We start from the raw sequence: 25105 nt of genomic DNA, 5'->3' as shown, positions 1-25105 counted from the left end.
AGTTCTCAAGGTGTTCTGTGTTTCATCTTGCCCCATATGTGTCTGGTGAAACAGCGCAGCCATAATTTTTGTAGCTGCAAAACTCAGTTTTGAGGACAGGGAAGAGTGCTCAACAGAGCCAGTGCTGCCATTCTGCTGGTGACTGCTGAGATATAGTTTGGGGAGGTAGGGGATTCTGCTGGGCTGGTAGATTTATCCCACAGTGATACATGGTAAGATGCTTTGTACAATGATAAAGTTACCACTAGTGATAACAAAGTTACTAAAAGTATTAACAAAATCGCAAGACTAAGGGAAGACACATTATTCATCGTAATCTTATTTCTGATCACTGTATCCGATTAGATCCACATGCTGTGCATATAGACCGACATCGAGTGGTAATCACAGAGTATTGCATCATTTTTTCTAAGATCGAAAGGTACGTCAACAACAGCGTAACTGGAACATTATCCTAACGTGACGTGTAGTGTAGTGTGACCAAAATCCCTCACGTGTCGAGGTCCAGTTGTTTGTTTTTTTTCTGCCAAGAGGGAGCCTTATAGTCTGCGTGAGCGAGTACAGAAGAGAGAAGGTGCAACAAGTTTATGTTCCTTCTACTCCAAGAGGGGAGGAAGGGTGGGCGCATGTGAATCTAAACAGATACAAAAATCAGAACTCCAATTGCGGTGAGTGAATGTGAATTCGGATGCTTGGGGATCTGCTTAGAATCACATGCTGTGCACAGACTAGCGAGCAGTGCCCAGAGATGGTGGTGGGATGTGTGAAGGAACAGTAGCAAATAAATGTCTTGGCACTGCTTGTCCCACCTGAGAATCAGACCTAGAGTATGCATATAGGCAGTAGTCTTGTGTAACGGTGTGTACAGAACTCCAGGTTGCTGCTTTGCAAATGGAATCTAGAGGAACATTTGCAATGAATGCTATGGTAGCCCCTGTGCCCAGAGTCACGTGAGCTCTATGCTAGTGAAGGCTAGTTCTCGCTTGGTAAAAGTAACAGTGAGTTGCAGTTTACGATCCAATTGGAAATAGCAGACAGAGACCGAGTCCCCTTCTCTACCAGCTGCTACTGATATGAAGAACTGGTTTGTTTTTCTCAGTGGCTTGGTCTTCTCCAGATAGTATATAACCGCTCTTCTCACATCGAGAGTGTGGAGGCACCTTTCTGCGACATTAGTGGGGTTCAAGAAAAAGGTGGGTAGTTCTAGGGACTGGTTTACTTGGAACTTTGAGATAAATATGGCTGCAAAGCGTGTGTGCGGGTGCAAAACCACCTTGTCTTTGTGAATCTTGACAAAATGTTCCTGGACGGTAAGGGACTGCACTGAAAGGGCCTGCACTTCACTAACTCTCCTTATACAGGTGATAGCCATTAGGTAGACAGTCTCGTGGGCGAGTGCCTCAAGGCTAGCCTTGTGCAATGTTTCAAAGGGAGGTACCATTAGTCTGGTAAAATGAGCATCGGGCCCCATCTGGAGGCTGGGTTGGAGATAAGGGGATTAAGTCTCTTTACCCCTTCCATAAAGGCTTTAATTACAGGAATCGTCCACCACGAAACCCAGCTCTGGGACGTGGTGTATGCCGATAAAGCAGCTAAGTTGATCTTCAGAGAATTGAAAACCAGTCCTGAATCTAACAGGTGAGTAAGGTACAAGAAAATGTCTTTAGGAGAGCAATCAATAGAATTGATGCCCTTGGTATTACACAAAGTAACAAAGCGCTTCCACTTACTGGAGTAGCAACAAAGCACTTCCACTTACTGGAGCAACAAAGTCTGGTGGTAGGTTTCCATGCCTCTCCGAGTCTGTTCATGCATCGCTGAGGGAGTTGAAGGTGTCCAAACTCCAACTTCAGGAGCGAGGCTGCTAAGCTGAGCAAGGGCATGGATGTAGTGCTTCCCCCCCTGGTCGTGAGACAGCATGTTGTACGGGCATGGCAGCTTCCTGGGAGGGACGACTGACATTGCCATGACATGGGAGAACCACGGTTTGCGCGCCCATATGGGGGCCACAGGATCATTGTGACTGGTTTCTGGTGCATCTTGTGCACTATTCTGTTGAGAAAGGGAAAAGGGGGGAGGGGACAAGCGTAAATCTCCCGGACCATGTTAACTAGAGACTGTTTCTCTTTAGAGCGGTTCTGTGGATATCTAGAGGCGTAGTCTGGGCATTTCCGAGGGTGGCGAATAAGTTGATCTCTGGGAAGCCCCATTCTGCAAAGACATTGAATAAAATGTCCTCTTGTAGCCCCGACTCGTGCTCTGCGGGTAGGGGGAAGTGTCTGCGGAGTACGTCTGCCAGAAGATTAAGTTCTGCTGGAACATGTTGTGAGAGGAGGAACATGTGTTAAGAGTGCCCACTTCCAGATGTTCTGGGACAGCCTGGATAGCCCTAGAGAACGAGTGCCCCTTTGTTTGATTAAGTAGTACATAGCCATGGTACTGTCCGTGAGGACTAGAACTGTCTTCCCCTCGAGGTATGTCTGGAAAGCCTTCAGGGCCTCGAATAGTGCTAGTAGTTCCAGCAGGTTGATGTGATTGGACGCTACTGCTGGAAACCACATGCCGTGCGCTGTCAGTTGAAGGAGGGGAGCCCCCCCCCACCCCCACGCCGACAGGTGAAGGTTTTCCCCTGAAAAATGTGTTCCCCTGGACCACCACTGCAGAGACTGAACGAGGGCTGTCGAGACAACTACTAGATCATCCCACTCGCCGCTGGCCTGACACCATTGGCTCGAGAGCCACTCTTGCATGGGGAGCATGCGCAGATGAGCGTGAGGAACTAGGCAGACTCAGGAAGCCTTCATCCCCATCAGTCGTATGCTTTTGCGTACGGTCACCTGGTGACTGGCTACATGTTTGACCTGGCTGGGAGTTAGACTGGAGTTCTTTTCGTTGATGGAGAATCCTAAGTTGAAGAGGAGATCTACCATTTTCTGGGCATTTGTCTGGCAGGTTCCGTACGAATCCACTGTTATGCGCTAGTCGTACGGAACATGCCAGACAAATGCCCAGAGGGTGCTGTGTATTACACAGCACCCTCAGTGCAGTGACACAGGGATGTCTTTTAGACTTCCCAAAGGTTTACATACGTTCTCTGGGATAAACTACTGTTTCCCAGAGAATGTAAAGTGAAATTGACTTTACTAGTCTTTCCAAATTCCTAGACCCAGCACACATCATCTTACAATGAAGTACTGGAGGGGTTACATAGTATCCCCTGTGTCTGAATACTCACTTAGAGTATTCAAATGCAGTCAAATGCTACCCTTTCCTATTGAAAAGGCTGGTGGCAGTGGTTTTACAACAAACCACCATGATTTTTCCCAACCGTGATTACCGGTAGCTAAAAATCATGGGAGCCATGTTTTTCAAGATGCCGCCTTAAGCCCCTTTGTTTAAACAGGTCCCAGTCTTCTTTTTTTGCTGTTTCTTTTTGGAAAGGTCCTTCTAGTATTTGTCTCTGCTCACCAAACCAGGTTTGGTTACTTTGTTCGTATGCCTTTGGCAGGCTTCAGGACTGAAGACAGCATATTGCGCCTGAGTGTCTCGGGTGGGCAGGAAGTGAGGGAGGTGCCCGAAACTCCCTGTGCTTAGTCTCCTAGGAGACCCAAATGCACTCTGACGTGATTGGCTGGCTGACTGTCCGGCAAGGACTGCCACCCTGCTGGGTGAGTGACAGCTAGGCTGGTATGAAAGGGAGAGAACTGTTTAAAAGGCGAGTCTCTTGGACTGGAAAGCAGAGTCGACCACTGGAACGAAGAACCGAAGAAGAGCTGGAAGAGGACCACTGGTGCAACTCCTGGACCGTTGGTTTGCCCGGTGACACCCTGCTGCAGGTCCAAATTGAAAAGTTAATCTCAACGGAGAAGCCCCTTCAAGGATGACTTCTTCCTTTGAGTTGGTGGGACCAACCAACTCGTCAGCCGCTTGGATACCATTCTCAAGGCAGGATTAATCAGGGAGAGGGATACCAGCTTGTGTGCTTGAATCTACAGCTACTGGCACTGAAGTGACTCCATCTTGTTTGCTTTTTTGACGATCCCGTGCAGTGCAGATGTCGTGAAACTTTCCCAACTTACAGGCCTAATCAGCTTGTGACCAGACATATGATTCTTTTTTCGCCTAAACTACTGAGAACTTTTGCAAAGACTTTACCGTTTGATACCAGAACTGCTCTTTCCTATCCAGAACACTAGCCCATTGACTTTGGCCTGGCCTACTGACTTGAATTGAACCCTTCTGGTGAACTGAAACTATTTGCACTAACAAGTATATGTGATCTATTCTATTTACCTTGTCCCTTTTTGCTCACTTCTAAGTAACTGAACTGCCATTTGGCTCCTATTTCCGGGGAGCCCAAACTGTCTCAAAAGCTTAGAGTTTTGTATTGAAGTGTATTGGTATATAATATTAAGTTGTTTCCTTCTAGTGAAATGTTTCTGCTCACATTCACTCGATAAGCCTGGCTGCTCAGCTCGCTACCAACAACTGTGCAGTACAGACTTATTCCAAATGTTGGTTTGGCCAACACCTGTAGTCCTAATTGTGTGTAGTGGTCCCAGAGGGTACTGCATGCAATTCTGCCTAAAGCCAGAGTCTTTTCCTTGATGATGTCCTCCACGAATTCCGAGCCGAGGTGGCTTTGGGCGTAGCAATTTTGAAATGGTCGGCTGCTCTCTTTAAGAGGGAGTTGAACAGCATTCATTCATCAACTGGCGACATCTCTCTGCCAAGGAGTAGTAGGGGCATCCAGACAGCTGATGTCTGAGTCAGTAGTGTTTGGCTGTGTGCGCCACAAGACTTGGTCCTGATTATAAAGGTTAAACCCTTCATAAGAAAGCTCCTGGGTCGGGTCCTCGTGGTCCTCCACAAAGATATTATTGTGGTGTCCCTGTGACTCCTCCAAAGAGGAAAACTGGGCACCAGGGGAGGGATGTTTCTGAAATGTAGAGGGGATGGGGCAAAAGTCAACTTCCATAGGTCTCTTCAAGGCTCTGTCATACTGGTCTGAAAAGTTGAACTCAGCCATCATAGCCATACACTGTTCAAAACTCTCCCTAGTCCATTCTGAGGAAGCTGAAGGGTCAGGAGGTGGGAAGGGCTGCCTATAAAGGGGTGGACCCTCATGTAAGGCCTTAGAAAGAGGATGGGGGGCCTCAGAATAGTCATCTCGGGGAGAGAGGGTGCCTGTTTAGTCCCTGGCTGCCGAAAGGGTATTGGAAAGTTTCTTCCAAAGCTTCGAAAGCTGTATTTAACACAGAGGGTTTCGTCGTGCCTGAAGGCGCTGCCTCGGTCGGCTACACCGAGTCCTTCGGCGTTCGAGCGCCTTTGGATGGCAGGTAGACAGCAGTGGACTTTTTAAGAGGATTGTCCAATCCAGAAGGAGTTTTAGCCCCATTCGCAAGCCACGGGAGTGGTTGCGGGGAGGGCGCCGAACCGCGAGGCTCCGAAGGTACTGTCGAAATTTTTGCCAGCCCTACAGGCGTTGAGGACTTAATCAACGACCCATGCAAAGAGGTCCTAGGGGTTGTGTACTTAAGTACATGGGGTGCGTGGGTGCACTCATCGCTGGGTTGTGACTTCCCCATAACAGTGCCGATGGCCTGCCTATTGGGGCCGGGGACAGGCACTTGGGAGCGCCTAGGCTCTGCAGAAAGGTCGATGGCTTCCAAATCGAAGCCATGGTTGCCGCCTGATTCCTTGTGCAAAGCGCTCGCCGGGCAAAGGCTTTCGGCCTGAATGGAGTAGGCCGCCCACCGCTTAGTGCTCCTGTCTTTCAGCGTATTAGGCCGAAAGAGTTTACAGGCTTTGCACGAGCTCTCGTCATGGTCACGAGGAAGACACTTATTGCATCAGCGATAGGTGTCTTTCCGGGGACATTTGCTGTTACAAGCCAGGCAGAATTTAAAAGGAGTCCTCTACATAGCAGAGGTTAGCAGGAGTCAGACCGAGAAGAGAAAGAGAGGGTTGAAGGAAATGCATTCTCAGAAACAAGAATGAAACGGGGCCCCACTCTCCCTACTGTAAACACCAGGCCTGAGGGCCGAGGCTACACAGTCAACAGTCGCCGAGCAGTTGTAGATGTAGTCAGCGGCGGCAGGAAACCCACAAAACAGCTGTCGAGAAGATTGTTGAAGTTGACTAAACGACCGTAGGAATAGATATCGCAATATAAACTCTTACGAACTCTGCATAAGCGACCAACTGGGTTGGCTGAAAAAAACAACCTGGTGGGACATCGACGCGCGAGGGATTTTGGGTACTTGTCACGTTAGGTATAGTGTTACAGTCACGCCCAAGTCAATGTCTCCATTCGGTCTTTGAAAAAAAAAGATGCAATGCTCCACGATTACCACTAGATGTCGGATTATATTCACAGCATGTGATTCTAAGCAGATCCACAAGCATCAAAAACAATGTTTCTCAATACTGACAGCCTGAAGGAGATGTCAGTTTCCCCATAACACATGAGCAAAAGACAGTGTAGTGAAGCTTAAGGCTTCACTGCACTTTAAAAAGTACAGGTCAGGATCAAAAATTAAAACCAAATCGTTTGGGGGGGTCCATAAAAATGGGAGGAAAGGTGCAGTAAAGAGAAATCTTTACTAACGGATAATGGCTGGAGAGCTGAAAAGAGTTTATTGGCTGGTCAGAAATTGCATTATGTCCTAAAACTGCCCTTTAGCACACAGGACTTGGAGAATTCACTTACGTTTCCTTTTTGTGGCAGCGCCTTTCTCTCGTTTCCTCTTTGTTAGTGGAAAGTGCTTCTGTATTAGTGACAGGAAGACACCCCTGGAAAAGAAGGAAACAAATAATTGCAGTCTAAAGCAAAATGTCCAAACCCCATATTATTCTGAAACCATGAAGACTCAATGTGGAACAACCGGAAGAAATGATCCTAAATAAGTACTGCAGGTGCAAATCAGACTGCATCCTCATTCAGCTACTAAGCTATTGCTTAAGTCTGTTTGCTCCCTAACCACACACTTCCACTACCATACAACAATCAAGTGTCTACATACTCAGCCGCTGAAACAAAGCAGTTGAGCTGCCCATCATTTTCATCCAGGACCTCTCTGGTTCGAGCCTCACCCGTGGATTGTAGCCCAATAACGATGCACTGTATGGAGGGAGAAACATATTGCAGGCTCAGTGTTGAATGTAGGACAGAAACACATCCCCTTCTAGCAGTAACAAACATTTACCATTATTGATAGCCAAAAACGGGGAGTTTTTTTTACACAGTGCTCTGGTGAGGGGTGTGAAACCCTCTTTCCTAAGGGCCAGACAGGGTTCCAACCAAATGACAGATCAAACTAACAATGTTTAGTAATGGCAGAGCACTCAAGCTTCATTGAAGAGAAAGTCGAATACTGGTGGTTAGGTACACAGTTAGTCCAAACATACAACCTAAAACACATTACACAGCACAGGTATACTGGATATATTCACTTTAACGCATAGATTCAAAAATGTCACTAGAAGTTCAAATAAGTCCTAAAGTTTAGGAGACAAGACATTGGAAATACAGTACCGTTAAAAACAGTAAAGGTCATATGTCATACCCTTCACACTCGTACAGATAAGACCAGACCTATAACAGGTAGACTCTCAGGACTATAATGCTAAGGGGTGGGGAGAAAAAGGGGATCCCTAGTCATACAGAACACACCGTCATAAATCAGGACCCGAAAAAGAAAATATCTGTACAGTCAAGTTGTCTCCACAACCTCTAGTACACAGTAAACCTGATAATTTACAGGCAAATCCCTTTACAGAGGTGTACTACATAGAAAATGTGAAGGGGTTGTATAATTTAAACAATGCCCAGCAGGCCACTACACGTCAGAATCCAGTTAGACATAGTCATGACCTACAGAAATAGGCAGACACAAAGTAACCAAAATTAGCTACGGTAACACCAACACAGGTTTATGGACATAACTGGAGTACAGCGATTCAGGCCCTAATAAATCACAGGTACTAGCCAAGTCACCCGTCTTTGGTGTACAACTTCATTAATACAAGGACCATCAACACAAGTGTCAAAGTTCAGGTAAGTACTATTTTAGTTACTTTAGGAGAAGTTTTAAGATTTGTCCTATTAATTCCCATGGGGAATCGTGGTTATGGGTCAAAATCACTTAGTACGTGTTCTAGCCCACAGGTGCAACAAAAGGAGCTACGATCGAGAAAACCCCCTTGAAAATCTCCAGAACCTACAGTCAGGCCAACGGAAGTCAATGGCAATCTGTGGGCCTGAAATAACCCACTACTCACGGATGCAGGGACCCCCAAAGACTATTCCAAAAAATATATTTGTGTATCCCAGAATGAGAGGACAAGTACTCACAGTGCCAGCCACTGAAGGCTCCTCTCAGTACTTTTAAAAATGTTTTATTTTTTTCACAGAGTTTTCAATGATTTGGTGCACAGTTGACTGATCCTCGGACAAGCCACCACCCGGACTGATGAAAAGATAGATAATATGTGTTCCCACTATTAAGGAGAATTCTCATAAATGTGCTAATTCCCTTCACCTTAGAGACCCCCATCAACTTGCTGGATTTTGAGGACTTGATTTTTTTACCTGGAAAGAGTGTGAGCCTTTTTTCCCCCACTCTCATGTATTTTGATGTGTTTTACTCTTGTGTTCTTTGATTATGGAGTTTTAAGATAACTCCATAGGCATCTTTTCATGTGTGGTACACAGCACCCTCAGTGCAGTGACAAAGGGATGTCTTTTTAGACTCCCCAAAGGTTTAAATACCTTCTCAGGGATAAACTGTTTCCCAGAGAATGTAAGGTTAACTTGACTAGTCTTTAAATTCCTAAACCCAACAAACACTACCTTCCTATAGAGTGCTGGAGGAGTTACCTAGTATCCCCTGTGTCTAGAAACTCGTGTAACAGTCAAATGCTACCCTTTCCTATCAAAATGGCTGGTGGCAGTGGTTTTACAACGAATTACCATGATGTTTCCCGACCGCGAACACCGGTAGCTAAAAATCGCGCGAGCCAAGTTTTTCAAGATGGCACCTTAAGCCCCTTCGTTGAAACAGGTCACGGTCTTCTTTTTCTGCTGTTTCTTTTTGGAAAGGTCCTTCTAGTGTTCGTCTCTGCGCGCCAAACCAGTTTTGATCCCTTTGTTTCTATGCCTTTGGCGGGCTTCAGAACTGAAGACTGCCTCTGGCGCACAAGTGTCTGGGGTGGGCAGGAAGTGAGGGAGGTGCCTGAAACTCCCTGTGCTTAGTCTCCTAGGAGACCAAAATGCACTCTGGCGTGATTGGCCGGCTGACTGTCCGGCAAGGACAGCAACCCTGCTGGGTGAGTGGCAGCTAGGCTGGAATGAAAGGGAGAAAACTGTTTAAAAGGCGAGTCTCTTGGACTGGAAAGCAGAGTCGACCACTGGAACGAAAGAACCAAAGACGAGCTGGACGAGGACGGCTGCTGGAACTCCTGGACCGTTCGTTTGCCCGGTGAAGACCTGGTGGAGGTCCGAATTGCCAAGTTCACCTCGACAGAGAAGCCCCCTCAAGGACGACTTCTTCCTTTGAGTTGGTGGGACCAATCAACTCGTCGGCCACCTGGATACCATTCTCGGAACTGGTTAGGATTAACCAGGGTGAAGGAAACCAGCTTGTGTGCTTCAATTACAGCTACTGGAACTATAGCACTCCATTTCGGCCGCATTTTTCGACGATCCCGTGCAGTGCAGGAGTCCCCCAACATCCTCCCTCTTGTCCCCACGACTAAGACTCAGGAACAGTGAGATCTGCAGGAACTTCCAGGAACCAACATCTTCTGCTGCATCTTGTTCTTCATATTAAGGTACTGTGCCAACCAGATTGAGAGAACTTAACGCTTGCAGTGAAAGTTGGTGGAACTTTCCCAACTTACAGGCCTAATCAGCTTGTGACCCAACATATGATTCTTTTTGGTACAAACTCTTTGAGAACTTTGGCAAAGACTTTACCGTTTACTTCAAGAACTGCTCTTTCCTATCCAAGACATTAGTCCTTTGACTTTGGCCTAAGCCTATTGAACTGAATCGAGTCCTCTAGTGAACTAAAACTATTCGCACTGCCTAAGAAAGTATTTGTGATCTATTCTGCTAACTTATGCCTTTGTCCTCTTATTTAAAGTGACTGAAATGCCATTTTGCTCCTATTTCAGGGGACCCCAATTTACTTAGAAACGTATTGGTTCAGTACTGAAGTGTATTTGTGTACGATATTAAGTTGCCTCCTTCTAGTGAATGTTTTCTAAATGATTGTGTAATAGATTAATAAGTATATTATCAAGAAACCTTGAGTGTAAGTGTCTACTTGAACCACTGTGATTGTAAGACCTCTGTGTAACCTCTTTTACTGCTCACATTCCCTCTTGAGATAGGCCTGGCTGCTCAGCTCGCTAACACCAAACTATGTAGTACAGACTTATACCAAAGGTTGGTTTTGCTTACTCCTGTAGTCCTAATTGTATGTGGTGGTCCCAGAGGATTCTGCATGCAATTCTGCCGAACACCCACGATGACGACTGTAAGGCAAGATTGTGTGCCGTATCCTTGTGTTCCTTTGCCTCAGTCGTGGGGATAAGAGGGAGGACATCTGGGGACTCCTGTGCTGCAATGGCAAAGTCAGTGGCAGCAATGGGCAAACTTTAATTAAGTGGCAATTCGCGGTTTCAGCTCCTCGCGTCCAATAGCAAATAGCAACACTGCAGTTCTCGGATACCACTTCAAACTTTCCTTGCATCTAGGGTCCAGCACTCTGTTGAGGTAGCTCAGGCTTGGACAGTCCTGCTTCAGGGAAGTCCGGAGGATCTTCCTGGCGCTCGGGTCTGACTTAAAAGCGATTGACTCAATTTGGTGTTCTTCACCCTGGCACTTTGGCTCCAACAGCAGTAGTACAGCAAGCTCAGAGAGGATGTTAAACGAGTTCACTTTGGAGTCGATTGGTCCCACCAACTCAAGGGGAGAAGTCGTCCTTGCAGTCAAAACAAATTTGGAGCTTCAGCACAGCAGCAGGGCTTCATCGGAAAAACCAACAGTCCAGGAGTTGCAGCAGGCATCTCTTCCAAGTTCTTCTTCGGATTCCTTCATCCAGTGGTCGACTCTGCCTTCCAAGCCAAAAAGCCTTGCCTTTTATGCAGGTTTCGCGCATTCATTCCAGCCTAGCTGTCAATCACACAGCAGGGGGCTGACCTTGACGGACAGCCAGCCGGCCAATCACCTTGGGGTGCTTCCTGTAACCAAGGGGATAAAGTACAGGGAGTTTCTGGCACCTCACTAACTTCCTGCCCCTGACAAAAAACAAAGGAGCCAAAAGGTGGCTTCACTCGTGAATCCCTCCAAAGACAAACCAAACAAAGGGACCAAACCTCTTTTTGGCGCACAGAGTAAATCTCAAGAAGGACCTTTCCAACAAAAAACTGAAAAAAGAAGACGGGGCCATTTTGACAAAATGGGCACCCACGAGTGTCTTACTGCAGCTGCTCACAATGGTAGTAAAAAGTAAACCACAACCACCAGCCATTAATTGTAGAAAGGGTAAAATAAAAATGTTACATGAGAAACTAGACAAAGGGGATAGTAAGTAACCCCTGCAGCACCCTATGGTAAGATAGTGTGTGCTGGGTCTAGAAAGTCAATTTCACTTCACTGCTCTTGGAAACAAGAGTTGTACCATGAGAATGGTATTTAAACCTTTGGGAAATCTAAGAGACTTCTCTGTGCCACTGCATTGAAGGTGCTGTGTGTCACAATGTAAAGATAATGCCTATGGAGTTTGTCAGACTCCAAAGTCAAAAGAAACAGTATAAATCAGACAAAAAAATAAATGAGAGTGGGCAAAAGGTCTCACTCTCTCCAGGTAAGAAATTTAAAAAGTCCTAAAGTGCTTGGGGTCTCTAAGGTAGAGGGCAATCCGCACATTTCTGAGAATTCTCCCTAACAACGACCCACAAGCCAGAAGCAGCAGCAGCAAGGACAGAAGGCACTAGAAAGATGGATGGAGGATACGGGCAGCTTCAGTGGCAAGACAGGGCAGGCAGACAACAAACAGTCCTACAATTGGGACAATACATGGATTCAACCCAGGACAGCACACGATCGAGCTGAAGTAGAATAGTGGTGATACACCACTATTCCAAGCCACAGAGACTCCTGACCTCTAGGAGCTTGGTCCAGTCCAAGAAGATTTTGCAGAGAGGCAGCAAAGCAAGGACCCAGAAACTGGTCCAAGATGGAATAGCCAGTCCAGATAGCATGGAGGAACAGTAGTATGGGGAAGACTAGGCAATCACAAGGAAAGACTTCCAGCAGCCTTAAAAAGGAACCACATCAAGGACAAAGAAAGCAGGGTTAAACCAGTAGGGCCAAGCCAGGTCATAAAATGCAGCAGGAGATCTTTGCATCAGTCCTCTAGACAATCGGATAAGAATCCAAGGAAAGGACAGGGTATCCCCTAGATAAAGATTCTCTCAGTAGCTTGCTTATGCCATGCGTCCAATCACACACCACACAGATGCAGAGATATGATATATTTTATTTGTATTGCGCTCATACACAAGTGTTAGAGGTTTTTAGCAACCACTCTATATGGTTAACCCTAACTCCAGATATTCGGGCCCACCCACACAAGGCGTGTATTGTGCTTGCACTGAGCAAAAAAATAGGATAACAAAGTTTATACCACTCTGGAACGTGCAGAGCTGGGCTCAATAGAATTACCTAAAATCAGGGAAGTCAGCAAAAACATAGGCTTTAACCCAAGAAAGACCTAACAGAACCAGGGAAAGGTAAGCTTAGTCACTTTACTTATAGTCATAATTTCTTCCCAAAAAATCAATCACTCACAGTTGTCAAGATAACCATATTCAGCTGGATCAAATATTGGCCGATACATGTTCAGCTTAAACAGACGGTATAATGAAGCTAGCTTAGACAATTTCTTTGTTTTCCTCAGATTTATAGTAGAAGACAGACCAGATACCTGTGCAGCATCTCACCTTGTCTTTGGCTAGTTGTTGCTTGGCTAAGGCCACCAGTCGTCTGACTTTGGCAGCAATGCAAAGGTACTTGAAGAAGCGCTGGTGGGACGACCAGAACTGACCCCACAAGGACTTGCGTGATTCAAGGCCAATCAAATCTGCTGCTTGCTGAAAAACAGCAAGTGCCTCAGCCCACTACAAGAACACACAAGGCCTGTCAGTGAAGTTTATAACAGCCAGTACAATAAAGCAACACACAATAAATCTTACAGTGCAGACAATATTTACAATTCGACTCCAACGCACAGTCATACCACTGCAGTCCCAAGAATGCCACTGAACAGCATAGTTGCGTGCACGCACAGACAGACATGCACAGACACACACATAAAATGCCCAAATATGACAATGAACAGATAAAATAACAAATTAAAGCTAACACACAGGATGCATTATGCCTACCATAAATCGATACACTGTTCATGTTCAGGACAAAAGCTCTCATAACTAATGCCCTCTACAATAATGCAGCAAGCCCACATAAGAAATCCAGCCACATGTAGAGAAAGACAATGAGGGACAGAAACCGAGCAAGGCGAGGCTCATGATTTTTAGCCAGTGGCTGCAAAGTAGTGTGCCACTTGCAGAAACCAGGAGATGGGCATGGAGCTGTGATAGGTGCATGGTTCTCTGCATGACAGCTGCACAAGCAAAGAAAGATCTGGTGAAGGGCCACAATAGAATAGTGACCTGCTAGCAGTACAATACTCAATGTGAGCAGGCTTTGCTCCATGGCTGACAAGATGAGGTGAGGTGAGGGGGTAATGTGCAAACAAGCAGGGGGAGGGGTACTGGGAAAAATGGTTATCGGCAGTAAATTGGAAAACGTTCACAGGGTGCGGGAGCATTAAATTGACGCATTCTTACCAGAAGTGCTGCCTTGTTGTAGGCCTGTTTGTAGTGCTCCTCCAGGGGGATCTCCTCTATCTGGAAGCTGACTCCAGAGAAGCTGAGCTGCCGTGCGATGTACATGCCATTGACCTTCATGTCCATTGCAACGATCTCCATTGCGCCAACACCTCTGAGGGAGGGAGGTGAAAACAAAGAATATTAGCATTAAAACAAGGGCACTGCTAAGAAGACAAATTACCTATAGCCACAATGTTCGGTGGGACATAGCCCAACTACATCCTTTGCCTAGATGAAAATCTCACTTTGGGCACAGAACTGCTGCCATCCAAGCCACAGAAGGAGGGGTACCTGCCCTACTGGCCATGGCCATTTCACTGCATGATGGACTGTTGTAAGGCATACATTACTCACCATAATAGGATTTCTGATGCTTGCATCTGCTTAGATTCACATGCTTGCGTAGGCGGACATCTAGTGGTAGGTGCAGAGTATTGCATAACTGGTTTTCGAAGTTCGAAAAGGGACGTCGACTGGGAGTGTCTGTAATACTACCTCTGCACCCATAGTCCTTCACGCGTTGAGATCCCACAGATTGTTTTGTTTCTAACATGACAGAGCATGAAATTCATGATTGAGAATGAAGAAGAAAGGAAAGGAAGGTGTAAGAGGTCTATGTACCTTCAACTGCAAGAGGGGATACAGGGTGGGCGCATGTCAATCTATCAGATACAAGCATCAGAAATACGATTACAGTGGAGTATGTCTTCTGAGACTTGTGGATCTGCTTAGAATCGCATGCATTCATAAACTAGAGAAAATGGTGGGATGTTTGAAGATAGTGTTGGGTAAGATGTTAACCTTAGTGCTAAATCTACCTCAGTTGTGAGAACCCCAGAACATTTTGCTGGTCTGGAAGATTATTGTTTCCTATACCTTAGTGACTGTGAACCTTTTTCCACACTCACAGATTCTTTTACTCTTAACATGAGTGTCATTTTTAAGACTCGCCATAGTGTCCTTTTAAGGTTATTCCTTTTGACAACCTTTGGCATATACATTTTTATTGTTGCAAAGCTGCCCTTTGGGCTCCCCTTTTCCTTTCTTTGGCTAACCTTTTAAGAACTACAGTTCCCAAGGTGTTAGGCAAGATTTGGAGCAGTACCCTTTGGGTGCACTACAACAACCTTGACCTCCTGGAAATAGGAATGCAACCTTTGGTATAAGTCTGTACTACACAGGTTGGTAGCGTGTGGAGCAGCCAGGCTTATTTTAAGAGTGGTCAATACACAAATTCATAGTGCCACTGCACTGAAGGTGCTGTGTGTCACAATGCAAAGATGACGCCTATGGAGTTTGTCAGACTCCCAAAACCAAATGAATTGCAGTGTTGAATCACAGAAAACTACATTTGTGGGAAAAATGTCTAACTCTCTCCCGGTTAAAAATTAAAATCTCCTAGAGTCCACCACAAGTGCTGGGGGTTTCTAAGGCAGAGAGGAATTTGCAAATTTCTGAGAATTCTCCCAAACACAAGGGAAGAAAGGATGTATTTAATTTTTAAATTAAAATGTTATAGTTTGGTCACAAACGTTCCATTTGTATCTTTGTTTATGGTTCATACATTCTTGGCTGGATCCTTGCTCCAATTGCCTCCTCTGTCCGTTGTCAATTATTCTTACCCATCTTCTGAATGCTGTTCCAGAATTGTACAATAGTAAAAATATGTTTTTTATCTTTTCCTAGCAAGATCTGTGCCCGTCTTTCGTCAGGTTCCATCTGTTTCTCCGATATCCCTTTGCTTTCCCTTCAAAATGTTGTTAGGTGAAAACCAGCACACCCTATCTTATGTGGAGTGCTGCGGAGATAATGTATCCCTTTTCTCACGGACACTAACAATTCTGTTACAGGGACAAGCTTACCTTTAATGGCTGGTGGCAGTGAACCTTTTTATTAATTTGGTGCACTGTGGGCTGTTTCCACAGCCATAGTAAAAGGCACCCATGGGTGCTCATTTTACCAAAATGGAGTCTACTTTTTTTGCCATTTTAGTGTTCCTTGTCCACCAGGGCGGGACAATCCCTGGTGTCAATTTTATCCTCTGCAGGAGACCTCGGTCAAATCAGCCAAGGCTCCAGAGTGTCTATGAAGGCAGGAAGCTAGGGGGGAGTCCAAACCGCAGCCCTTTGTCTTCCAGACTTGACTGCGAGAATCCAGTTCAAACTGGGAGGCTGGCGGTTCTGAAAGTGCTGCCAACCTTTTGTGGCATCCTGCTTGTTAGGCAAGATTGTATGCATTACCCTGTGGGAGACTGCACCAGCCTTGTCCACTTGGCAATAGTTAATCCAACCTTTAGTATAAGCATGTACTACACAAGTTGGTAGAGTGACTGAACTGCCAGGCCTATCTCAAGAGGGGTCAATGAGAGATGTAAGGTTGTAACACAGAGTTTCACAATGACAGTTATTAAAATAAACACTTATAACAAGGTTTCTTGATTAAACAATTATTTATTAATTTAACAGTCAATTGGATAAGCCTTCTTTAGAAGGGAACAATCATGTAACAAAATATACGTCAATAAATACACACTCAGTTTCACTAAATCAGTGGATACCCATTGGGGATGGCACACAGGCACTTCCTTCACCCTCAGGTGACTTAAATAACTAGGACACTGTGGACATTGATTTATCACCGGCACATTTAGAGCAATACTGAGTGGGAGATCAAAGAATACGGATTAGAGTGAGAAAATGCTTCATTATTCTTAAGCAGGTAGGTACTTTTTGAACCCTCCAATGCTAAGTAATTTAACCCTTTCATAGGGGAAAGGCAACAGCATAAAGACGTGAGAAGAGTATCAGAGGAGCCAGGGCAGCCAATGTTAGTTGAGCAAAGTCTAGGGGAGCTGAAGATCTTCTTGCAGGCAAGTAAAAGTCTTGCACAATGTTTTTAGAAATTTTGCAGAAATGTAATCACTGATGGGGCACAAGCTGGGAGGCTTGTGAGGGGCAAAGCTGGAAGCAACTCTGCAAGGGCAACCAAGAGCTAGCAAGGCTAAACTGTTAGTTTACAGTACCTTTGGTTAGAAGAAAAACTGCCTTCAGCTGGCTTCTGATCCTGTGTTGGTCTACAGAGCCTGTGTTCCTGGGCCTCAGTCATGGGAACAAGAGGCAGGACGTCTGGGGACTCCTGCACTATGAATGGAAGGTCGACCGCAGCAATGGGCAAACTCCAGATCAGCGGCACTTCGCGATTTCAGCTCCACGCGTCACTCGCAAATAGCACCACAGCAGGTTTTTGGATACCACTATGGACTTTTCTCGTGTTAGGCAAAGTTTGTATGCCGTACCCTCTGGGAACGCTAAAAACAACTCTGACTACAGGTATAGGAAACCTAACCTTTGGTATAAGCTTGTACTATACAGTTTTGGTAGCGTGTTGAACAGCCAGGCTTATCCCAAGAGGGGTCAATGTGATCTGTAGGGGAGTTACACAGAGATTCACAGTGACAAGTATTCAAATAAACACTTACACTCATGGTTTCTTGAATAAACAATTATTAATGTATTCATCAGTCAGTTAGAATAATGCTTCTTCAGAAGGGAGCAAAATAATAGTAACACTCAAATACACTTCAATACTGTACACTCTAGTTTCTAAATCAGTAAAGACCCTTTTGGGATGGCCCACAGACACAACCTACACACTCGGGTGACTTCAATAGTTAGGGTGCTGGGGACATTAATATCTTACTGTTTGCATTTAGAGTACAGTTATAAATTGGTAAAAGGAAAGGTTATTAGAACAACAAGAGACCACAAATATTCTTAAGCAGGCAATTACTTTTGGATCCCTACAGCAGAGTCATTCAGTATAACAGGCTAGGCCAAAGTCAATGGGCAAAAGTCTTATATAGGATGAAGCACTTCCGGTAGTTGAGTAGAAAAGTCTCTGCACAATGTTTTAGTAGTCTTTGAAGAAACGAAGAATCAAATGTAGGGCTACACGCCGTTAGACTTGTGAGTAGTAGAAGATGCAAGCAATTCTACAGCAAGAGGTAAGTTTTCTCAGACCTTTACAATACCTTTGAATTGAAGAAAAAGGGCAGCAGATGACTTCTGTTCCTGTGCAGCACTGCAGATCTCTGGAGGGAGGACTTCTGGGGACTCCTGCACTGCAATGGGATGGTCACCGCTCGCTGTTTAGTGTTTCAGCTCCTTGCGTCTACCGCAAATAGCAACTCTGCGGTTCCTGGCTGTCGAGATGTGCTTTCCTTGCCTCTGGGGTCTCACTGTGTTGAGGGGGCTCAGGCTCGGTCAGTCCTGCTTCCTGGGAGTCCAGAGGATCTTCCTGGAGCTCAACGTCAGCTTAAAAGCAATGTAAACAATCTGGTGTTCCTTTCCCTGGCTATACGGTTTCCAGCAGCAACTCTGGAAATTCAACCAGCTCCGAGATGGATGTCCAGGTGGCTTGCTTTGGAGTTGATTGGTCCCACCAACTCAAATGGAGAAGTCGTCCTTGCAGGGGCTTCTCTAGTTTGAGGCAAAGTCGGAGCTTCAGCACTGCAGCAGGGCTTCACCGAGTAAACCAACAGTCCAGGACTTGCAGCAAGCGTCTCTTCCAAGTTCTTCTTCGAATTCCTTTGTGCAGTGGTCAACTCTACCTTCCAAGCAAAAGACCGTCTTTTATGCAGGTTTCTCCCATTCATTTGCAGCCTAGCTCTCTGTCACACAGCAGGGTGGCTCTTCTCCAAGGACAGCCAGCCGGCCAATCACCTTTTGGTGCATTCCTGTAACCAAGGGGATTAAGCACAGGGAGTTTCGGACACCTCCCTCACTTCCTGCCCTGCTAGACACGCTGGAGCCAGAGGTGGGCTTCACTCGTGAATCCCGCCAAAGACAAAATGAACAAAGGGACCAAACCTGGTAAATCTCAAGAAGGACCTTTCCAACAAGAAATGGCGAAAAAAGAAGAAAACAGGACCATTTTGACAAAATTGGCACCCATGGGTGCTTTAATGCAGCTGCAGCCCGCTGTAAAAACACAATGGTAGGAAAAAGTAAACCACTGCCAGCAGCCATTAATTGTATAAAGGGTAACATAAAAATGTTACATGAGAAACTAGACAAAGGGGATACTAAGTAACCCCTCCAGCACCCTTATTGTAAGATAGTGTTTGCTGGGTCTAGAAAGTTACAAATTTAAGTTAAGTCAATTTCACTTCACTGCTCTTGGAAACAGTAGTTTAACCAAGAGAAGGTATTTAAACCTTTGGGAAATCTAAGCCTTCCCTGTGCCACTGCACTGAAGGTGCTGTGTGTCACAATGTAAAGATGCCTATGGAGTTTGTCAGACACCACAACCAAAAGAAACAGTGTTCAAATCACAGAAAAATACATGAGAGAGTGGAGAAGAGGTCTCACTCTCTCCAGGATAAAAATTAAATGTCCTAAAGTTGCATCCCTCCGATGGAGCTTACCAATGGGAAAAATAGGCCAAGAATAAAACAAAGCATGCTAGAAAAACTACCAAGCATATTACAGAATTCCAAGATGGAAGACATTCAGAAAATGAATTATGAATGGTTGCTTATTCAGAAACCCCATGGGGAAAAAGAAAAAAAAACGTCACTCGGAAACACATCCATGCATACAATCCCAAGCTGGTAGATGAGAAAAAAGAGCAGAGACATAATATAAAGGGGATAATAAGACAAAATCCCAGCGACAAATTTAATCAGATCAGATTGGCCAAACAACGATATAAAAATTGGCAGAGAAATAACAAGATGAACCCCCAACAAGAGGATGCTGAAAAGATTTTACAAACCCTAGGAAAAAGTAATACAAGGCAGTTATGGTCCATACTAAATGATCAGTCGCCAAAAGATTATCGACGTACCCGAGGCTAGTTGGTCTGAATACTTCACCAATCTATATAGAGTGTGGTCAACTCAAAGCGGGGAATTACAGCAAGTGAAGGAAAATAAATGACAATGGCCCTCATTACAACTCAGGCGTTAAGGGTTAACGCCACCGTTAACCCTTAACGCCTGATTCCCACCTTAACGCCTGCTTTTTGCAAGCGTTAAGTTCCATGGTGCTAAGGCACCTTGGTGCTAATTACGGCACCGTAATTTACGGTGCCGTAATTAGCGCCTTCCCCACTCCCATTATGCCCTATGGGGCAAAAATGGGGAAGGGAAAATGGGAAATGGGGATTTACCGCCCCACTCACCTTGTAATGGGGCGGTAAATCCGCCATCCACCATGGTGTAAACATAGTTTACACCATGGTGGTAAAGTTGGTGCACTTAGCACCTCAGTTGTAATGAGGGCCAATGAGTGGGAGCTCTCCGATATACAGAAGGCAAATCAGAGTCTAAATACGTCAAGAGCACAAGGGCCCAATGGTCTCTCCAATGTGATCATAAAACGGAACCCAGAGATCTGGGGATCAATTTGTGAGGGCATATTCAGGCTAATTCAAAAGACCAATATTCCATCATCGTGGCAGCAAGAAATTATAATTCCCATTTTTAAACATGGGCCTACTAAAGAGCCTCAAAATTACCTGACACTTGCACTATTGGACCCCCTTGGGAAAATGTTTGCAAAATTGTTGCTCGACAGCCTGAATAGCTGGGCAACGAAGGTAAAGAAATATGCAATAAGACAAACTGGATTTGTGAAATCCATAGGAATGAACATCAACCTTCTCTTGTTGAATCTACTAAAACACAAAGCTATCAAATCCAGAACACAGATTTATGCAGCCTTCATGGATCTTAAATTAGCTTTCGACATGGTGAATAGAAACAGACCGTGGAATAAATTACGATTATGGGGCTGCCCGACTAACATACTGGGACCGATCAAACTCTTATAGGGAAACACATCGATCAGAATTAGAATGTCGAGGGAAGGCATGCTCACAGACATTATAAAGACATGGAATGGCCTGAAACGGGGCTGCCTCTTGGCAGCCACAATTTTCAATTTCTTTACAGTTTATTTCCAAGAAAATATTCATACTCCGTTGATGAATCCACCAAAACTCAATAACACAGTAATACCGTGCATCATGTATGCTGATGACATTGTTTTACTAGCCAAAACTCCAAGAGGGCTGCAGATAGCCCTAAACAAACTTGAATACATGATTTGAGAACCAACTAGAAATAAATGTACAATAAACTAAAATCATGCCTCTTGCAAGACAAAACATACGTAAATGAGCAAATTTCCCCTTGAACATCGGGAAGAAAAAATTACAAGTCAAAAAGGTAAAATATCTTGGTGTGTGGCTAACACAATCTCCAAAGGAGAAAGAATGGTCTTTGCATCGTAAATCAAAGGCGCTATCACTGCACACCAAGCAAAAATACTTCATCGGAAATTCAGAAAGTTCTCTTTGTATCCATTCATCACTTTTTATCGACAAAAAGTGATGGCAATTTTAACGTATGGAGCCGAAACAATGATAAATATAGATCACACGACCTGGATACAACTAGAAGGCACATTCTGTAGGAAAGCATTACCAGCTGCATTACCAATGCCACGTATACGCTCAGAACTTGGTCTCCAATCCCTAGCCTCGACCATAGCCTGGAAACAACTTGATTTATACCGGAAAATAATTAGCAATACACATGTACAAGCACTTGAAATTCTCTGATGCAGAAAAAATGGAAATAAAGAACAACCGTTGGCCATCTGGAAAAAATGTGTTGATGCTAAAAGAGAAGCAGCAGACATCTCAATGGACATGCTTCTCAACAGACCATAAAAGGCAAAAAAGAGAATAGCGATCAACGATTGGATACAGACCATTGCCAAAAAAAGCTACATATCAGCAGGACCTTTCGTGTCATTTTGACGTGAGACCTCTTAATAAGTTGATGCTATATCTAAAGAAATTCCAATCAAAGAACATACAAAATACTTTTATGAGAATGCAGCTAAACCTATTACCAACTTGTGAAATTATGGCAGCAAGGAGAACAATTCCAGAAAATCAAAGGTTTTGTCGATTCTGTGTAGACAAGGAGACAATCGAAAGCCTGCATCATATTATGATTTTGTCATGATGCCTACCCCCAGGAATCCGGACCAAGCCTATCAGCCCCGGGAGCAGGCATCTAGACATTTAGTAACACCTCAGCAGCCCCGGCTAGGGGCCATCTGGGTTCAGTCCTGGCTCCTTAGGCGCCAGGCTCATAGTAGGAATCAGTCCTGGCGTCTAAGGCGCCAGTCTCATAGTCATTACTTACCTCAGGCAGACCATGCTGCAAATGACTCCAATCCAACATGAAGCCTGAAAGGGACTATTTTTCTACAGGGACTATTTTTTACTTGGGTGTGGTTCTAGGGACTTCTTACCTGGGACTACTTTTGAGGCTATTTAAACCACGCCCGACCAGCAACACACGCTTCGCGTTATTCTGCATCCAGCAGCGTAACACTCACCGTGCCTGCAGCCTGCATCCAGTCTTCTGCCACGCCCGCCTCGAATCCGGAGCTCCTAAAACAAAGAGGAAAGAAAGGGACAAGGTTAGAAAACAAACTTATTTCTATTCCACACCTGATTCTGGATCCATCTGGTCTCCGGACCTGTAATGAACATAATTTCTGCACGCGCCGCACCTCCAGCTGCAGCGCCACGCCATACTCACCAGTCTTCCCAGCATCCTTCGGGTCGGCGCTGCCTCCATCATTTCTTCGCCGAACTTCGGCACCTAGGAGACCAAAAGAAAACCACAAGGTGAGGGAATAATTCTTACCACCATAGACTTACCTGATTAACCACCGGAGGCATCCTTTTGTGACTTCATATTTTCACGTGCCGCATCTGTAAAGAGAGACAAAACAACACGTTTTCCTCGTGCAATATTTACCGGGCAGCGCTGGGTAATACAGACTCTTACCTGTACGTCACCAGCTGCCACAAGAGCATCTTTTCACGAGACAGCTGCAAAACAAGAAAGGAAGGGGGGAACAAGAGTGAACATCGGACATATTGAACTCTATGAACTTAATACTTACTGGTCATCACCAGGAACCTCAGAGTCAATACTCTCCGGAACTCTCCCGAGCCTTCAAACCAGTGAAGTAACTGGAATTGACGCGCCCCTGCAAATCCACGCAGGATGGAGAGATCATCTTTCAAGAATATAAGGTGAGATTGCTGTGAGGGCATTTTGGAGGTGATTAGTTGGGGAGGACTGTGGGGGTGCCATCACTTGAATCCACAAGTGGCTAAATCCATCTCTCCACTTGCAGGAGAATATTTCTACAGGTTAAGCAGACAAGATTAGGAGGGCAGATCCAGTCAGTCATCGCTGCACTACGCATCACGTGGGTGGAGACCGCAGCTGTCCGGGTCCAACCAACGCCCCTGTGGGAGCCAGGTGAGCGTAACAGATTTGCCATACTTTGCAGGAAAAAAAAAAGACTTATGCAGAAGATGGTTTACCAATAACCAGACAACTGTCCCCAGAAGCAGATGGGCCGAAATTCTATCGGGCAAAGACAAAAAAATCATCTTCGCTGTAGTTTCATTCTGGAATAAGATCATGGAAAATACCTAACCTGGAAGACAAACAGTGACAATTTGATGAAAGATTGATGTATAAGATGGAAGGCTTAACTTTCAAACCATAATATTTTAATTTAATAATAATTTAAAAAAACAAAATCACAGAAAAATACACGAGAGCGTGGGGAAAAGGTCTCACTCTCTCCAGGATAAAAATTAAATGTCCTAAAATCCAGCAAAAGGGCTAGGGGTCTCTAAAGAAGGGAATTAGCACATTTCTGAGAATTCTCCCCAACATGTACATACAGAGGTTGTAGGACCTGCACAGTGGAGTTGGGGTCAAATCCAAAACATGGAAAACAATATTCCCAAAGCAAAGGTGCACCGAAAATAGACTAAGGTAAGTGTAACCCAAGCCCCACAGTACCTGAAGAGTCAAGTTGAAAATGTAGCTGGTCGCCTTCCTGATGCAGCTTTGAAGACGTGGGGTTCTGCTCCTTGGTCGTGGTGGCAAAAGAGGGAACCTTCAGTGGGCTTCTGTGTCAATTGGTGGTTTTGGTGCCTTGTTCTTAGCGCCAAGATGCAACAGATTGACAGTCAAACTACTCATTTCCTCATCCTGAACTCTGAGAAGGGGACTTGTGGAGAAGAATTGCAACTTCTAGAGGTTCACAGGGGTGCCTGCGAAGTTTCAGCAAGATTAGGTGATTGCAAGCCGATGCACTCAAAAAGTGTATCCGGGCACCATGGGTATTGGTGTTCTGCAGCCCGGGAAAGTCGCAGGACATCTGAGGATGACTCAAGTTCAAGAAGGTCTTGAGACCGATGTGAATCTTACCTCCGTTTCACTTTTGGTTATGGAGTCTGACAAACTCCATAGGCATCATCTTTTACATTGTGTCACACTGCACCTTCAGTGGAGTGGCACAGGGACGTCTTTCAGATTTCCCAAAGGTTTAAATATCTTATCTGGGATAAACTACTGTTTCCCAGAGCAGAAAAGTGAAATTGATTTACTTACCGTTGCAACTTTCTAGACCCAGCACACACTATTTTACAATAGAGTGCTGGAGGGGTTACTTCGTATCCCCTGTGTCTAGATGCTCATGTAACATTTTTATGTTACCGTTTCCTCACAGAATGGCTGGTGGCAGTGGTTTTGTTTGAACTACCATGGTTTGCATTTACCACAGGCTGCGTCCCAGGTCTTCTTTTTTCGCCATGTCTTTGTGGAAAGGTCCTTCTAGAGATTTTCTCTGCGCGCCAAACCAGGTTTGGTCTCTTTGTTCATTTCGCCTTTAGGTGGGATTCAGGAGTGAAACCCGCCTCTGGCTTGAGAGTGTCTGGGGTAGGCAAGAAGTGAAGGAGGTGCCCAAAACTCCCTGTGCTTAGTCTCCTAGGAGACCCAAATGCGCTCTGTGGTGATTGGCTGGCTGAATGTCCGGCAAGGACAGCCGCCCTGCTGGGTGAGTGACAGCTAGGCTGGAATGAATGGGAGAGAACTGAATAAAAGGCAAGTGTTTTGGCTTGGAAGGCAGAGTCGACCACTGGACGAAGGAACCGAAGAAAAGCTTGAAGAGGATGCCTGCTGCAACTCCTGGACCATTGGTGTGCCCGGTGAAGCCCTGCTGCAGTGCCGAAACGCCAAGTTCGC

General features: G+C 45.2%; 1 protein-coding gene across 6 annotated transcripts in view; it reads right to left on the bottom strand.

Annotated features, from left to right (window-relative positions):
• The window catches only part of SBNO2 (strawberry notch homolog 2), a 1228831-nt gene that overhangs the window by 551584 nt on the left and 652142 nt on the right, over positions 1–25105 (bottom strand). For all 6 annotated transcript variants that reach the window (XM_069647284.1, XM_069647292.1, XM_069647268.1 and 3 more), the window contains 4 exons: positions 13924–14077; positions 13015–13191; positions 7026–7123; positions 6713–6795 (listed from right to left, as the gene is read on the bottom strand). In XM_069647284.1, coding sequence (XP_069503385.1) covers positions 6713–6795; positions 7026–7123; positions 13015–13191; positions 13924–14077 — 512 coding nt within the window. The remainder of the gene's footprint in view (positions 1–6712; positions 6796–7025; positions 7124–13014; positions 13192–13923; positions 14078–25105) is intronic.

This window comes from Ambystoma mexicanum, chromosome 1p (genome assembly GCF_040938575.1).
Source record: "Ambystoma mexicanum isolate Mex_15411 chromosome 1p, UKY_AmexF1_1, whole genome shotgun sequence".
In the NCBI taxonomy this organism is placed as follows: domain Eukaryota; kingdom Metazoa; phylum Chordata; class Amphibia; order Caudata; family Ambystomatidae; genus Ambystoma; species Ambystoma mexicanum.
This window is presented reverse-complemented; position numbering and strand designations above follow the sequence as displayed.